This window comes from Periophthalmus magnuspinnatus, chromosome 7, assembly GCF_009829125.3.
Source record: "Periophthalmus magnuspinnatus isolate fPerMag1 chromosome 7, fPerMag1.2.pri, whole genome shotgun sequence".
NCBI lineage: Eukaryota > Metazoa > Chordata > Actinopteri > Gobiiformes > Gobiidae > Periophthalmus > Periophthalmus magnuspinnatus.
The window spans coordinates 17,869,894-17,887,450 of NC_047132.1; the positions used below are offsets into that span (position 1 = coordinate 17,869,894).

At 36.9% G+C, this 17,557-nt stretch overlaps 1 protein-coding gene across 2 annotated transcripts; it reads left to right on the plus strand.

The window, feature by feature from the left end:
- Nucleotides 1-2,079: 2,079 nt before the first annotated feature.
- On the plus strand, nt 2,080-17,292 carry irak1 (interleukin-1 receptor-associated kinase 1). 2 transcript variants are annotated; one of them, XM_033970368.2, is made up of 14 exons: nt 2,080-2,381; nt 3,278-3,445; nt 6,216-6,430; nt 7,124-7,315; nt 9,182-9,246; nt 10,020-10,131; nt 10,287-10,408; nt 10,477-10,678; nt 10,749-10,820; nt 11,599-11,671; nt 11,756-11,847; nt 14,271-14,796; nt 15,827-15,925; nt 16,431-17,292. In XM_033970368.2, the coding sequence occupies exons 1-14, from the start codon at nt 2,264-2,266 to the stop codon at nt 16,508-16,510; spliced, it is 2,136 nt and encodes a 711-aa protein (XP_033826259.1). In that variant the 5' UTR covers nt 2,080-2,263; the 3' UTR covers nt 16,511-17,292. The 2 variants fall into 2 exon arrangements, with proteins under 2 accessions (XP_033826259.1, XP_055078765.1); XM_055222790.1 differs by lacking the exon at nt 15,827-15,925 and having other exon boundaries at nt 2,097-2,381; nt 16,431-17,233.
- The last annotated feature ends 265 nt before the right edge of the window (nt 17,293-17,557 follow it).

Here is a 17,557-nt window from a genome sequence, read left to right on the forward strand (position 1 = left end):
GACTTGGATCAGCTTAGGTTTCGGTTTTAGACTACTTCTGATTTTATAGAACATTGTACTAGAATTGTGGGTCTTCAGAATTTGATAAATTGCAATTTATAAGTGTATTATGGTGGCCTGGCATACATTTGTTTCTTTTACTGTCTAAGACCATTAAGGCCAGAGCCTTGTTGTTTGAATGAACAAATGGATGAAGAATGAAATATCCATACTTCATATTATGTCATTGTGCAGGTTCATTGAGTTTATTGTGCTGTATTTAAACCAGCAGGAGGAAGCAGAGGGCCATTCATGCCAGCTGTAGTCTGATTTTCATGCAAGTTCCTGACAATATGCAATAGCTTGTCTGTATTTTGAAATATTTAGCTCAGCGGAAGTTCTGACTATACAGTCTATAGTTCTGACAGACCTTTTTTGTTTTGACTGATATCGCTCACTTCCCTTTCACCTATTTCACTCTGACTCCAATATCTGAAGTTATGATGTTATTTTAGTGAGTCCTAACAAAAAATACAACCAAATTTGACTATTGGCATTCTCATGCATGTCATAATTTCAGATGGAGGCAGGGACCTATAACTCTATGGGAGATTTAGTCTACTGTTTTTAATAGAAATATCCAAACAAAAAATCCACAATTTGTAAACCTTATCATTGTGTGAACTATGCCCACTATTACATTTAAGTACCATGATTCAATGTAAATTTGATAACTATCAGTAGGATTGAAATATGGTATCAGTTTGTAAAGCTATTGTGAAAAACAAAATTTCATAAGTAATGTAGGGAAGATGGAGCCACTACATGAATGGTCATGTAAATCACATTTGCAATTCAGCCATGAAAAGACTAATTCTACCACAAAGGTCTAATGTTTATTATTATTATTATTATTATTATTATTATTATTATTATTATTATTATTATTATTATTATTATTATTATTAATTTATTAATTTAATTTATTTATTTTTTTTTAAACTCCACTTGACTAGATAAACAATAACTACAAGTACTTTCTCACCAAACAAAGTAAAAAACATGAAACATTGTAAAACTTTCTGCTGGCATGTGAACCGTATTGGAGGTAGAAGGCTACCGTAAGTTATGATGAAAATTGACAATACATTGCCAATAAAACCTGAGTCAGACTACAAAAACTTGTAGATGATGAAACCATAGTATAGACAGGTTTGGAATGTGGATGTTCTGGTTGCAAATGATATACAGTAACTTTACTAGCATTACATATTTAACCATTATAATACGTTATTTTTTCACTCACAATATGAGTCATGTCAGCAGATTATGAATGATTCCTCTGCACTGCATGAATGATGTGGATGAACTCACTTCTGCATATATTGTGAGTCAAACATCTCTAAACCACGTCACTGAATGTCTTTGTGTTATTGCAAAACTGTGTTTTAACAGTGGCTTATATATTTCAGATTTTTGTTTGTACTTGCCTACAACTAAATACATCTTCTGAATATTGTACTATAGAGACATTATTAATAACTTTTGACTATATAACTTGAGTAAGAAAGAAAAACTGAAAACACTCTAATGCCTTTGACAGTTCCTTAAACAGCTACACAAATAAGTAAGGCTTCAAAAGAACTAGGATTTTCTTCAATAAAACCTCTCCTTCCATAGATTCACACATGGAATATCTCAGGCCAAACAGAAGCTCAGCATAGTCTTTTCACTTTCATTTCTCTGTATTTGTCTAGGCTAGAAGTGATACCTCTTGTGTAATGATTGTAAATGAAGCACGTCACTGACACTTTAAATGAGGTAGACATATGAGAGTGAGTGTCTTTAACACTAATCAGGAGACGCACAACAATCACTGACAGACAAGAACATCCAGAGGCCTTACTTTTAGATAGGCCTAAGTAAGATGAAAACTACTAACTGTAAATAAAACCAATCAATGAATCATCTCCTCTTCTCTTTCATTTTTTAAAGCTAGGGTTTTTACGCTCATTTTCAGACTTCTGTTTTCAGTTAAAGACATGCTTTTATTTTGTTGAAAAATCACCGGAAGTACATTGCATCTCTCACAACTTTTTTAAATCGTGGGCGGCGGAAGTAAAGTTTGACACGAGTGTTTTCTGTGGTGTTTTCTATTTAATCGGGTGGGTTAAGGAGCTCCCGGATGGTACCGTAGAACCGAACCTCGGACTGGTCTCCTTCTATCCCCATATCAGCTGCTGTTTTCCCGCTGTGTGAGCTCCGGAGGTCCGCGGACGTTGCTATGGCCGCAGCCCGGGCGGACCTCAGAGCTCTGCCGCTGTACAAGGTGCCGTCCCGGGTCCATTTTGAGTTCTGTCGGGTCATGGATGTGCTGTCGGACCGGGACTGGTTAAACTTTGGTGAGTCCAAAAAACTACGGAATAACGAAGGGAAATTATCTAAAGGTTTTGATCTTCCTATGTCATTACGTTCTTTTTTGTTCTTTCTTATTTTCCAATTAAACGATCCACCTACACCCTAGTTTATATTTAATAATCTAATCAATGTTATTGCTTTGCCTAGAATGTTTTACAATTGCTGGATTTCAGAAAACGTTACAACATTCTATAGGCCAATACTATTTAATAGAGATGGGAAGCAGCCAAAATTAATATTGTTAAAACGTAGGTTTGTGTTGTAATACAGTGATTTCTCAGGTTTAGTCACTGCTAGAAATTATCAAGTTAAACATTTGTGAATTTACCTTTTAGATATTTCACAGTGAAGTACAATGTAAGTAATAGGGAACACTGGCTCTTCTCACGTTCTACAGAAAAGTAGGTGATGCCTCCAGACCAAGCCTGCTCACATAGAGAATGCCTTTTTTTTATAGTTTGTTGTTGTTGTTTTGCCTATAAATACACCTGTATCCTTCACATCACATTCCAGACAAAGCAATGGAAGACAGGTAGGTGGCAGACTCTGGAAGCTTTAGTGATTTCTGTTAATCCAATCCAAATAGTTTTACCTGGATTTAAGGAGCTACAGCTGTAACTCAATCCTGATCTAACTCTTGACCACAATTGTAATATGAATTAATGTTTAATGAATTATCTGTGTAGTGTATTTTCTAGAAAACCAAACCAGGACATAATATGACAAAATCTTAAGTAAAACCCAAATTAAACCAGATCTCAAACAAAATCATTGTCAAAACAATTAACAATGGCATTTATGGAATGACATTTTAAAACTGTATCATAACCGACAAGAAAAATGTAAGGCTCAAGTTGGACATAGTTTCTTTTTGCTTTAGCATCAGAGGTTCTGCAGGACCAAACCGCTGTGCGACTGGCTGAGAAGAAGGAGCAGCGCACTGATTGGCTGATGTTACAGTGGCAGAACAGGAACGGATCTGTGGGACAACTACTGGACCTGCTACAGAAGCTGGAGCTGTTGATGCCCAGGGACATTATCAACAGCTGTGAGTTATACTACTACTACTGCTGCTATTACTCCTGATGGTGTTACTACTACTACTACATTTCTCTTCCATCTTTCCCATTTTTCCCTAATCTTGTCTTCCACAAACAAGAATGAAACAAGAATATGATCGGCATATGAGTGAAAGGGGCAAATTAACTTCCTGTGACTTCCTCTTACTTCTTAACAAATGAGCATTGTATGAAAGACACGTTTAGGTAAAACACCCAAAGCCAAAAATAGTTAAAGCTGACATATCATACAAAATCAACTTTTCATATCTTAACTATGTTATAGTTGTTTCCCCTTCACACTTTCCCTCTCTTCACACTTTAAGTTGTATTTAAAGTGATTCATGTTTGACCAATCTTTAATTGCTTGTTAAGATGGCATGTTGCCTATCAACTCCCGTTTTAACCACCACCAGCATATGTCTACTGCTCTTACTCTTACTTACTTTGTTCTCCAATTTTCTTTTCTTAATTGGTGACATGTGTAGGATTCGACAGCATCGCGTAGTCGTTTTGGTACGAATGAAACAAAAATGTTTTAAAAAGTTTGTGTAATGTACTGCTATCCATAGGAGAAACTGACAACTTCACAGCTCTTTATTGTGATGACACGGAAAACAGCTGACTTATTTCTTTTTATCAAGTCATTTTAGATGAACAGTGTAACTTAAAATGTGCAAATTATAACATAATGTTCCTTGGATGTCATAGATAACTGTAATGACTGCTTATTTATGCCATCATAATATATTGTCTAATATATTGGCTCAACAATAAAGGCTAAAATAATACTTTTACCTGGACATACAATACATACTCTAAAGTACACACTTATTAAAGAAGAAAACCTAAAAAAAAATTAAAGAAGGACAAATTTTATCTATTCAAACTTGTTTATTCAAATAACATTAAGAATTTACATTTTCTTTAAGTTAAAACATAATGAGTTATTAGCCTATAAGTGTAATGAATAAAAAGCTATTAAATAAATACTGGCTTCAAGGATCTTTACAGTTTGCTATAGTATGTGCAGAGTGAGCCCTCTGACTTTCAGTTTCAATAGATCTTTAACATCTTTTGCCGCCTAGTTTTTTTGTTTTTTTGTTTTTCACATTGCACAATGGCAGCCTCATTTAAGTAACTAAACACACCTTGGAGCATCTGCACGTTTGATGGAGCTCTGTTTATCTCACAAAATAATGATTCTGGATGCAAATTATCGCACTAAATTGCATTAAATTCCTGTGAATTATTAGGTTGTTTTTGGCCATCTAAGCTGGTATTTGTAACTATACAACAATAAATGGAACTCATTCATGTTTTGAGTCAGAGAATATGACCGTAGTAGTAGTAGTAAGGATAGAAGTTAGTGAAGTGTAGATTTTTGGGTCGGGGTGTGAAAACAAGAGTCAAATCAAGTTTCAACAACAAAAAATAGTTAAAATGACAGTAGGTTTGACTAGTTAAGATTTGTTTACTTAATGGACCTAAATTATTTTTCATGTTTCAACATGTTTTTGATGTTTCTGTTTTCAAAATATTACTTTATATTTCAAGATAAATTATGTTATAGTACTAATGAACATATAAAAACTGCTCAAATCTAGATAATATAGATATATATTTTGGAGGGGTTGTCCACTAGGTCTTAGAAGATGTTGCATTATTTGTAATCCAAATGTATTCAAAGCCAAAGCAGTACCAATAAGCAGGATGTAACCTCTGGTTTCCCATCTGTCCAGTCAGATCATATTTACATATATGGAGCTAGTGAAGTGGCTGCTTGGCATATGTTTGTATGTGTCTGGGTGGGTTTCCTTTGTGTACTCCTATTCCCCCTATAAATCTAAAACACGCACAATAGGTAAAATCTTCCAGCTAAGGCAGTCCTGACCAAGCCTGGCTCAAGATCATGGAGATGGATCTCTGAGTGTTGTATGGCAGTGGCTCACTGCACCTGACAGGTTGCTGTAGTGGCGCTGGTTGAGAGATGGGTCAAATTCAGAAAAGGAATATCTCATATTCTATATTATGTTTGGTTGACACCTGAGGCCTGTTGCTAAAAGCTGGTTTAGTTTAAGTTTGGGCTAAATTAAGGTTTAGTTTGCACAAACTCTCAGTTTTCTGTCACCGAAATTAGGTTTTAGTTTAGTGCCCTGGACCAGGGTAAGATCTGGTTTACATCAGCTGTGAGCACGGTGACATGTGACACACTTTTGGGTCAGGACCTCAAAAGAATTAACTGATCAAAGATCTTAATAAAATGTTTTGATATGCACATGTTTATGTACCAAATTTATGATTTGATCATCTGTATCAAATAATTGATTTTATATTAGTGTTACAATGTTTCACCTAAACTGGAGCAGGACTGTGAAACATAGAGGTTTGGGGGTTTTCAATTGGGTTTTAAATAGTTCAATTCTCAAGTCTGTGTAAACATCTAAAAAACAGCTTCATAACTAGCTTTAAGCAACCCACGAACCTAAAGTTACTCAGTTTACATAGGTTTGATTTGATCAACTCCAGAAGTTACTCAACAGTGCTGAGTAAGTTCTGGATGCTAGCAACAGGCCTCAGTTGCTCACGTAAGCAAAACACTCCTCTTGGTAACGGAACCATGGAAATGCACTTGCCGTTAAACATAATCATGCCGTTAAACATAATCATGCCAAGGTGAATCCGTCAGGGCACCAGAGCCAGTCGAAATAAAGGCACATTTAAATGAGACAGATGTATAAATATGTCTGTTCTTTCCAGGGGTGTGTTCAGTGTCTCCTCCTGTGGTATATCCTCTCCCTTCAGTGTCTGCACCAGAAGTCAACCCTCCTCACCCACTGCCCACAGCTCCCTCCATACCACCCCCACGTACCCTCAGACAGTCAGAGATGGCCATTCTGTTACCAAAACCTGAGCCTCCAGAACTCAGATCCTTTGACCAATTGGAGCTGTCTTCAGTGGAGACACTGCCACAGGTAAGCGCTACTCCTTCACTCGTGAGGCACCAGAGGTGAGTAATACTCAGTTACATTTACTTAACTATATTTACTTTAAATAAATAGTACTTTTGAGAGTACTTTTCTAGCAGCATACTTTTACTCGTACTTGAGTAATATTTTATTTAAAGTAACAGTACTCTTACTTGAGAGACTGTTTCAGTTACTCTTCTCACTACAAATAAATGACCAAAGCTGTATATTATATAAAATGATTTGAACATTTGTGTTTCTTGCACTGCTCCTTCAGATAAAATGTTGTTTTCCAAATGTGTGCATTTTTAATGCTTTGTCCTTCAAATTACAGTAACTTCAAATTATAAATAAAATGTTACATTACATCCTGACTGCATCTGCTAAACAACTGGTCCCAGGAGCAAAATCTGTACTACGTTCTTTTAGCATCTGTGAGAGATGCTAATGTCAGTTGTCCAGTTTTCCCCTTACTGTTATCATGATACTAAAAATGAAAAACAATTTCAATACTAAGAGAAAGCCATAATGGCAATTTTGATAACAATAGCAATTTTGACACCACAAAGCATTTTTTAGATAATTGAGTAATGTACATGTATAATCTTTATGCGAGATGGAAGGCAAAAACTATTCAGAAATTAGTAGATTTGTGCTTAAACCTAAACCACAATTTACCAGGACCCTTTCTCTCCTCAGCCTCTCTCTGACTCAGCAGCAGCAGCCTCTCTTGGATTGTGCACATCAGGAGTCATGTCCTGGGCCTATGAGGAGGTCTATACTGGGACTTGTGGTTTCTGTGCTGCTTTGAAGGTTGGGGAAGGAGGCTTCGGAGAGGTCTTCAGAGCCACCCTCCGGAACACAGACTGTGCTGTCAAAAAATTCAAGCAGGTTGGAAACTCCCATCCAGAGAGTCGCCACGTTTAAGTCCATTTCTACTGGCCCTACACAATTTGTAGAGTTGAAACCAGAATTTTACATACACATACGTTTTTTTCTCACTGTCTGACATGAAATCAGAACAAACGTTTTCTGTTTTAAGTCAATTAGGATTACCAAAATTATTTGTATTTCCTAAATGCCATCTTCATCTGATGAGTTAGAGACACCCCTGTGGATGTATTTGAAGGCACACCTGAAACGCAGTGCTTATTTGTGTAACATCATGGGAAAGTAAAAAGGAAAAAGGAAGATAACTGTGGACTTGCACAAGTTTGGTTCATCTTTGAGTGCAATTTCCAGATGCCTGAAGGTGCCACGTTCATCTGTTCAAGTACAATTATGCACTTGAACTATGTACTTGTACTATGTAGTCTACAATTATACACAAGTAGAAACACTATGGGAATGTCCAACCATCATACCACTCAGGAAGGAGATGGGTTCTGTGTTCCAGAGATGAACGTGCTTTGGTCTGAAATGTACATATCAACCCAAGAACAAGGGCAAAAGACCTTGTGAAGATGCTGGCTGAAGCTGGTAAGAGTGCACTAATATCAAGTGAAAGGAGTACTGTACCAACATGGGCTAAAAGGCCACTCTGCCAGGCAAAGCCATTACTCTAAAAGAAACGAAATTACAGTTTGCAAATGCACATAGGGACAAATTTTGGGGACATGTGCTGTGGTCTGATGAAACTATTATTGGTCATAATGAGCATTGTTACATTTGGAGGAAAAAGGGAAGCTTGCAAGCCTGAACGCCATCCCAACTGTGAAATCCGGGTGTCGCATCGTCATGTTGTGGGGTTGTTTTGCTGCAGGAGGGACTGATGCACTTCACAAAATAGATGTATCATGAAGAAAGAACATTATGTGGAAAAACTGAAGCAACATCTCAAGGCATCAGAGCTTGAGAGAAAATCTTCCAAATGAATAAATGAACAATGACCCAAAGCAAAACTGCGGAGTGGAAGATAGTGAAGTCAATGTTTTGAAGTGCCCGTCACAAAGCCCTGATCTCAATCTTATTGAAAATGTATGGGCCATGCATGTCATATGCAGACAAGGTAGCTTACAAACTTGGCTAAATTACACCAGTTCAGGAGGAATGGGCCAAAATTCCTATTGTGAGAAGCTTGTGAAAGCATATCCAAAAAGTCTGAACCAAGTCATACAGTTAAAAGGCAATGTTACCAAACACTAATGAAATGTATGTAAGCATCTGACATTGAAGAAAGTATTGAAAAATTGTCTAAAAAATCCTTCTCTCATTATTCTGGCATTTAGCAAATAGAAATAATTTTTGGTAATCCTAGTTGGCCTAAAACAGGACAAGTATATATTATAATGTTATGATTTTAACATTTTAAATCGGAATATTGAGCTAAGACCACTTAATAAAGGAAACAAGTCGGCTGACTTGTGCGTTAAAAAAAACTGCATTGCCCAATGGGAGCAGTACCGGTGGTGATGAAAACTGGGGTAGATCAATGATGTCTTGAATAGAGGAGTAGAAAGATTACTCAAACATAAATCATGCAAAATATAACTTTGAGAGGGTAAATTAGAAGGGGAAACAACTATAGCTTAGTTATAAGCTCTAAAAAATGTATTTTGCCAAATAGGTCTCCTTTAAGGTGATGAGACATGCAGGACTGCAGAGCATTTACCACTCAAATTACACAACTTGCAAATTTGACCTTCTTCAAGTCAAATTTTTTTCTCCAAATTTAAAAATGTAAATTGAATTTCAATAAACAATGGAATCAAAAAAGTGTTGTGTTCACAGTTTAAATACCTGTCCTTGATATTTCAGGACTGTTCACTGGACTGGATTCAACTCAGACACAGCTTTCAGACAGAAGTGGAGAAACTCTCAAAGTGAGTGACTTTTGTTAATTTTTACTGTCAACGCCACACAACTGAGAACATGTATGAATGGTGACAAACTATAGTATACACACATGACTTTGACAGGTCAATTCTGCAGTCTCTAAAAGAATATCTCCCTCTTTCATGTCATTAAAGTAAATAGTAATTCTGATGTAAAAATAAATGGATAATCAGTCAAGTTATTCTAATTTAAAATGACAAGAAATCATATGATTTCTGATCCTGATCTCAGACAATCATAACTATTACCAAAACTGATTTAATGATTCCAGTTATACTGAATTTAATGAAAGGGAAAGAAAAAACATACAACTTGGGGTTAGCACCATCTTTCATATCCAGACAAGATATTAAGACATCTCACATTTCCTTCTCGAGTGAGGCAAAGCACATTCACTAATGACTGTGTCAAGTAGATTTTTGTGTTGAGATTGCTTAAAACTGCCATTGAGTAAAGCTGAATTGTTCTGAATTTAAGGCTTGTGTACTCAGACCATAAATTGTTGCACCTATAACCTCTTCCATTACTATGTACTTACTTGCAAAGAAAAAATTTTAGACTCCAGGTCGTGCACATTTTTCAAAACCTGTTCTGCTGTTTGCTACAATGGTATACTCTGCTTCTGAATGCAGTTCAGTTTTGAGACACTGAAGGCATTAATATGTTACAAAATATACATACAAAATATAAGTATATTCATAACCTTATACATGCATTATTAAGTAAAGCGTGGTGGTTTATAGTAGTAATTTTTTCCCAGATTCCGACACCCGAATATCGTTGACCTTTTGGGCTACAGTGATGGAGGAGGGACAGTATGTCTCATCTACAGCTTCATGGAGAACAGATCTCTGGATGACCAACTACACTCAGTAAGCCACGCTATCTCAGAGGGCACAAACAGTTAACTGAAGTTTAATGGGTGCTTAATCAGTCACCTTACGTGTGTGCGTGTGTATGTGTATATGTATGTGTGTGTGCACACACACACTCTCACGCACACATTTTATTTATTTTTCTGTCTTAGGATGGTATGAGCCTGTCTTGGTGTCAAAGAGTTTCCATTGTTAAAGGAGCAGCCACCGCCCTGCAGTATCTCCACTTTCCTCCAGAGGGACAAACACCGCTAGTGCATGGAGATGTCAAGAGGTAAACCACACTACACAAAAGTTATCATTTGAAGATCACACAATCATCGTTTTTTTATTCTGTCCTAGCTCTAACATTCTTCTGGACCACCACTTGGAGGCAAAGTTGGCAGATTTTGGTTTGGCCCGGTCCTCGTCTCACAATTCTTCAGGTCACACCACTTCCATTGGTACAACAAAGTTGGTGAGAGGGACTTTGGCCTATCTGCCTGAGGAGTACATACGAGACGGTAAACTGAAGACAGCAGTGGATGTGTACGGATTCGGAGTGGTGAGGTTTCATGGGAGGTGTGGTTTATCAGGTGAGATGTGCAGACGTTAATATGTTCATGTGTTTTTAGGTTTTGTTGGAGATTTTAACAGGTCGCAGGGCTCTAAATAAGGATAAGAAAACTGGACAAGACATTTACCTGGTAACCTTTCACACTTTTGATATTGGTAGCAAGTATGTATATAATTGCTACCAAAAAATCTTTACAGTTGACTAGGCCTGCCGCACTAATTACTATACCGTTCAACATATGATGGATGGAACAATAATTTTTGGGGATCACTATTTATCATGTGTTCCTTTGCTTTGTATTGGTGGGAGATCTTTGGTTATTTATTTTGCAATATGAGATTTGAGCTGTAGTTTGAATTATGAACTTCTATGACTTATTATAGATACCGGTACAAACTAAGTACTAAAGTGTTGCTGCCATTTATTTATTGCAGCTCATGTTTTTAACAATATTGTACATTTAGAACATTTTTAGGGGATAATTCTGCTTTATGGTTTGGTTTCAGTATTGTTTATCACATTTACTTTAGCAATATATTGCACTTCAAAATGTGTTATTGTGACAGGACTACAATTGCCAGGAATAAAGCTGTAGTAACTTTGAGCCTTATGCATCTTAAATATTTTCAGTTGTCAACTGTATGTTTTTTTTTTTTTTTTATTGTTGAGTATTAATTATTTAGTAGATTACTTAAATAAACATTTGAAACTTGATTTGAAAAACAGTAACATTTTGAAATTCGGAGATATCCAGGCAAAAATGATTCATTAATACAATCATTACAGTACAGCACAGAAATGGAATTTGTCTAACATGAACAAGGGTGTGGTCCATTTGTCAGATATCCTCAGATATATCAGATATTGTTAACTGTGAATTTAAATAAATATTTTCTTTATTTTTGTAGAAGGAGTTGGTGAATGAAATTGAGGACAGTGAAGCTGAGTGGAAGAAACAACTGGATAAGCACCTCATCTTATGTCAGTGTTGTATTTTTAAAATTGAATGAGCTTCTACATCGTTTTTGTGTTATTTGTAAAATTTGGCATTTGATCTGCTTGTAGGTGGCCCTGCTGAGCCCACTGGCTTTATGCAGGTTGCGTCTTTGGCTCGCCGTTGTTTGGACAAATGGAAGAGGAGGCCGTCCATGACCCAGGTTTATTATTACTAGGACTGTAGGCCTTTAGTTGTTTAGTCAATTAATTGGTCAATGGTGTCTTAGTCCAGTGGTTCCCAACATTTTTTGTCTTAAGTACCCCCTAAGCATAGTCTCACACTTTTGAGTACCACCTACTAACAGTATCAGTTTCTTTAGTAATTTTAACTCTGTTTACTAGTACAATGCCAATTATAACTATTATATGTTCTTGTTTAATAATATTTATGATAGAATTATCATACAGAAACATTCTTACGGATGTAAAATGCACTGCAAAGAATAATTTACTTTCAAATACCATTCAATGCTACTGTTAAATCTGAAATTATACCAAGCACCTCCTGGCAAGTGCTCATATACCGTACCCCTAGTTGGTAAACACTGTCTTAGTCAACCAAAATTTGTATTAGCTGACCAGTTATTTTATTTCTATTATAAGGATTCATATGTGACAACAGCAAAGAGTTAGTTAGTTATTACACTGTCGGGCCAAAAAAGGATGTTAATACATAATAGGAATAAGGCCCATTTAATTGATCTGTTAAAAAATTCATCCTAAATGATGCCCCTTATTTAAAAGAACTGGAATACATGAAAAATACAACACCTTGATTCTCTATGGTTTAAGTTACTAAAATAAATACAACCCCAATTCCAAAGGTTGGGAAAAAATACAGAATAAAATGATTTGCAAATCCATTTCAAGCTACAAAGACATGATATTTAATGTTCAAACTGATAAACTTTATTGTTTTTATGCAAATATTCACTCATTTTCAATTTGATGCCTGCAACATATTCCAATAAAGCTGAGACAGGGGCAACAAAAGAATGGGAAGTTGAGGAATACACATGTTTGGAACATTCCACAGGTTCATTGTAAACAGGTGAGTGTCATGATTGGGTATAAAAAGAGCATCCACGAAGGGCTCAGTCATTCAGAAGCGAGGATGGGGCGAGGTTCACCACTTTGTGAACAACTGTGTGAACAAATAGTCCAACAGTCTAAGAACAACGTTTCTCAACATACAATTGCTAGGAATTTAGGGATTTCTTCATCTAAGGTCCATAATATCATCAAAAGATTAAGAGAATCTGGAGAAATCCCTGCACATAAGCGGCAAGGCCCGAAAACCAACATTGAATGCCCATGGCCTTCGATCCCTCAGGTGGTACTGTATATGGGGGTGTGTTCTTGCCCATGGCATGGGTAACTTGCACATCTGTGATGACACCATTAATGCTGAAAGGTACATACAGGTTTTGGAGCAACATATGCTGCCATCCAAGCAATGTCTTTTTCAGGGATGTCCCTGTTTATTTCAGCAAGACAATGCCAAGCCACATTCTGCACGTGTTACAACAGCGTGGCTCCGTAGTAAGAGTGCAGGTACTAGACTGGCCTTCCTGTAGTCCAGACCTGTCTCCCACTGAAAATGTGTGGCACATTATGAAGCGGAAAATACAATGGAGACCCCGGACTGCTGAGCAACTGATGTTGTACATTCAGCAAGAATCGGAAAAGATTCCTCATGCAAAGCTTCAACAATTAGTGTGCTCAGTTCCCAAACACTTATTGATTGTTGTTGAAAGGAAAGTTGATGTAACACAGTGGTAAACATGCCCCTGTCTCAGCTTTATTGGAACATGTTGTAGACATCAAATTGAAAATGAATGAACATTTGCATAAAAAGAATAAAGTTTGTATCAGTTTGAACATTAAATATCATGTCTTTGTAGTTTATTCAGTTCTATATAGGTTGAAAAGGATTTGCAAATCATTGTATTCTATATATTTTTTTTTTAAGTTCTACACAGCGTCCCAACTAGGCCTGTACTTTTATTCATTCTAATTCAAATCTATCTGTAATATATATTGGTTCTCATCAGTGGTGGAAGTACTCAATTTTGTTACTTGAGTAAAAGTACAGAAAGCAGAACAAAAAAAAACCTCAAGTAAAAGTATCACATAAAAAAGCATTAGTAACTGTATAAGAATTTACTTAAAGAGCAAGATTTTTCGTATTTCGTGCATATTTTGAGGTCTTAAAAGGCTTCAGACATATTGATTTTGATAAAGATTTGTGCTGAATTTTGTTCACGAGAAACAATTGAATTTACTTATTTTTGATTATTTTTGTTTACTCAAACTATGAATTTGAACGTAAAAAATAAACCCCTCGGCCTTTTAAACGGGTCTCAAACAATCTTAAATACTTTTATTTTTCAGCACAGTTAAAAAATGTAGTGGAGTAGAAAGTACAGATATCTTCTCTCAAATGTAGTGAAGTAAAAGTAAAAAGTACCCATTTTAAAATTTACTGTAGAACAGATACCTAAATTATGTACTTAAGTATAGTACTTTACTACTTTTACTTTGTTATGTTCCACCACTGGTTCTCATGTATTTTTCCTCTTAGGTGTATGAGGCTCTGCATGACCTCAGTACCGCTCTGAAACCATCCGCCTCACCCCGCTTATCTCTCCCTTCCGTCCTCCACCCACCTGACACCTCGACCCCTCCCCCAGGACCCCCCCGTTCACTGGACTCCTGCTTCTCTGCTCTGTCCCTCAGCAATGTGGGCCCATCAGAACACACTTACTGCCCCAAACCAAGCTCTCTGTCCCCACCGCAGACACTCCAGTCCACCACAGTGACCCACATGCACCCCGCTCACGGCTCCTCACTGCCCCTGTTGTGCTCTTCGTTTGATGGTCCCTGCGAGACAGATGAGAGCAGAGGGTATTCACAGTATGATACCAAGTCCAATGGTTTAGGCCCAAGGCAGTCCAAGTCTGACCTGAATCAGTTTACCCAGCCCTCGGTGCCCACAGAGGACCAGTACAACTTTCCTTCTAACTCCGAAGTTATGGGTCCAATTGTGAACCAGGCAGCAGCATTTCCAGAAAGCACCTCTCCAGCCGGATTGTTGCTGTCACAATCAGGTACACTAATATATCCATTGTATTCAAGTCTACCACCACCAACAAAAACATTTTACATTATTATGATCATAATAATAGTGCCCTGCATTTAGCGCCTTTCAAGTTATTTTGCACTTTACAAGTATTATTCATTCACTGTACACTTGTATACTTTAAAACATGTCTTCAGTGACAAAGCTGAAAAAGTTCAATATATGTTTTGTTCAGAACATTCAGCTTGAAATACATTGAATCAATAAAGTAACAAATGACCTCATGTGCTATTAAAATAAACTAATCATCACTTTAGACCTTACTTGATGTCATGCTCCCAGATGGGGGACAAGAGCCGATTCTCCCTATTGATTTTGATTGTATTTTAATATGAAATATCCTAAAGCATAATCCACACAAGTATAATTGAATCATATCTAGTAGATACTAGGTCCTTGAACAGGCTCAGGCCCCAAAACATTACATTAGCAATAGTAAAATTGAAGGACGATAGAAAGTTGTCTTGTCATATGAAACCCAGCAATAAATGGAAGTACAGGTGTGTGTCAGTAATGAAGTCATCCATGGAGGGGTCTGTATTGGGTTGCATTTTTGAAAGCCTGCCCATGGACCCCAAAAACACAGCCATTGGCAGATATTACTGTATGAATGATCACATTCATTATTGCATGTTTCTACCTCTGAGGGACAAAGCCTTTACATCAAGGTTTATTACAATGTTTTATATTTTTTACATTTTTATATCAAGGTGTAAAACATCAAGGAGCCACTCACACATTCGCATACCAGTGTACACAGACACTGGGGCAAGGCGGCTTATGTGTCTTGCCCAAGGACACAACAATTTGGATTTGAACCCTACTTTAAGCAGATTTGAACCCGATTTGAACTGCTGACCTTCGGATCAGCGAACAAACACTCTAACCAACTGATTCATTGTCGCTCCATTGTTGCTTTGTATTTTGAATGAAACTTAATTTAATTGTTTAAAAGTGTCACAGATCAGTCAATAATGTTGTGTCTCTGTGTGTCCCAGTTGTGTTGAACCCCAGTAAACAGCGACTGTTAGAGAAGAAAGCTCTGTATGACCAGGGTCTGATCCAGACGCCTGAACTGCTCTCCTCTGAGAATTTCTGTAAGAATATCTAATAATTAATTGTATCTGATAATATATATTACACTGACCTAAAAAAATATTGGCACCTCAAGGTAAATGAGAAGGAATGCTCTAAAAACTTTAATGATTTTTTTATTTGATTTTTGTTAATATTCTGCTTGGAAGCAAAGAAACAATAGAACAATTACTCACCCCAATTAAATTCAACTTATGGGGAAAAAGTATATACAGTGTGTTCACAGTGGCCTTAGAAAGTAGTGCCATTTTCCAACCCCAAAGACATAATTTTTGTCAGTTGACAGAACTTCAAGTCATAAGACAAAACAATAAGGTTCAACAACCATTCAATGCTTGGACATCATAAGCTTGGACATTTCTTAAAAAAACAGTTCAATGTTATTTAATCCACAAAGGTGCAAGTATTTTGTTTGTGACATGAGTCTTGAGCATTTTTCGTCTTTTGTGCATCATTGTCTTTGAGTGTTAACACAACATGCACTTAATCCAATTTTATTACTTGTAGGTTTGGTGAGGAGTCCAGCAGAGTCAAGGTTGCCAGAGGAGAGTGATGAACTGGAGTATCTTCAATCTAAAACTCAATAATATCCCTGTCACTGCCGCAATTCTGTTTAAAAACACTTCACCTGAACAGAGCTGCCTTGAATCTGCCTTTAACTTGGACCAAAGATGAGTGTCTGTCTCGGGACCCCTCCTCTAGAGGGCAGTACAGTATGGGTCATGTTGGTTTGGTGCAGGTTACTTCAAGTCTAGGAGACCAAAGTCTGTTGCATTAATACTGTGAACATGATTATCTCCCTATATGATTACGTACGCAATTATGACGTAGGCAAGATGTAATGAAAAGCCAAGAGTGAATCTCGGTATGTGGAGCTGTGAAGCTGGAGGTAAAGCTGTATGAGCAATAAACAGGACACTACTACTTTCAATTCACAGTCAGCTGTGGAGTAGGTGAATAAAGCGTTCTGCATTTCCACCTGTGGGCACCATGTGAAAAATAGTGGCCACATGGATAAAAACTAAAACAAAGCAAAGGAAAACAAGCTAGACTACTAAGTTCTTAATGATGGCTCACCTCCAGCTTCTCTCTACAAGCTCCTTAAGACATTCGCACAAGTTACATCAGGAGGTACCATCATTTATTGGTTTTAGTCTTAGCTGCTTATTTATTAAATTATGTAAGTCCAATTAGTGCCTTCATAATACTATGGAATTGATTCTGATGAGTAAAATATTTTTTGTGACACATGTTACTTTTATATGTACTATGTCCCAACTAAGTGTTTGTATTTAATTTTTAGAGAGGAAATGGGTCCAAAAGAATCAAATATTTTTGATGAACAACAATAAAGAAACTTTCCATCTTTTTCTGCCTAATGTCTAATGCCTAATGTCTCTGCCTCATGTCAATAGTTGGTGTGTACCCTAAAACTGACCATTGCCCAGAATGTACATACAAACCAAAAATAAAATCTGTCAACTGGAAAAAAACGTTACAGGAGTGAAGAGGTTTCGCTGCTTCACTCTTCACTCCTCCTTTTTGTCCAGTGAACAGGTTTTACTTTTCTGATGGAAGATCTGCTACTTGCCTTTGTCCAAGGAGATGTGTTGCTTTACTTAGAAAGTATGGCA

What these genes read in the sequence shown, in the direction of transcription:
- irak1 (XM_033970368.2), top strand. Translation starts at nt 2,264, where the DNA reads ATGGCCGCAGCCCGGGCGGACCTCAGAGCTCTGCCGCTGTACAAGGTG. An exon ending in GTGCATGGAGATGTCAAGAG is followed by an intron (nt 10,409 to 10,476) that starts GTAAACCACACT and finishes ATTCTGTCCTAG; the next exon opens with CTCTAACATTCTTCTGGACC. An exon ending in GGATAAGCACCTCATCTTAT is followed by an intron (nt 11,672 to 11,755) that starts GTCAGTGTTGTA and finishes ATCTGCTTGTAG; the next exon opens with GTGGCCCTGCTGAGCCCACT.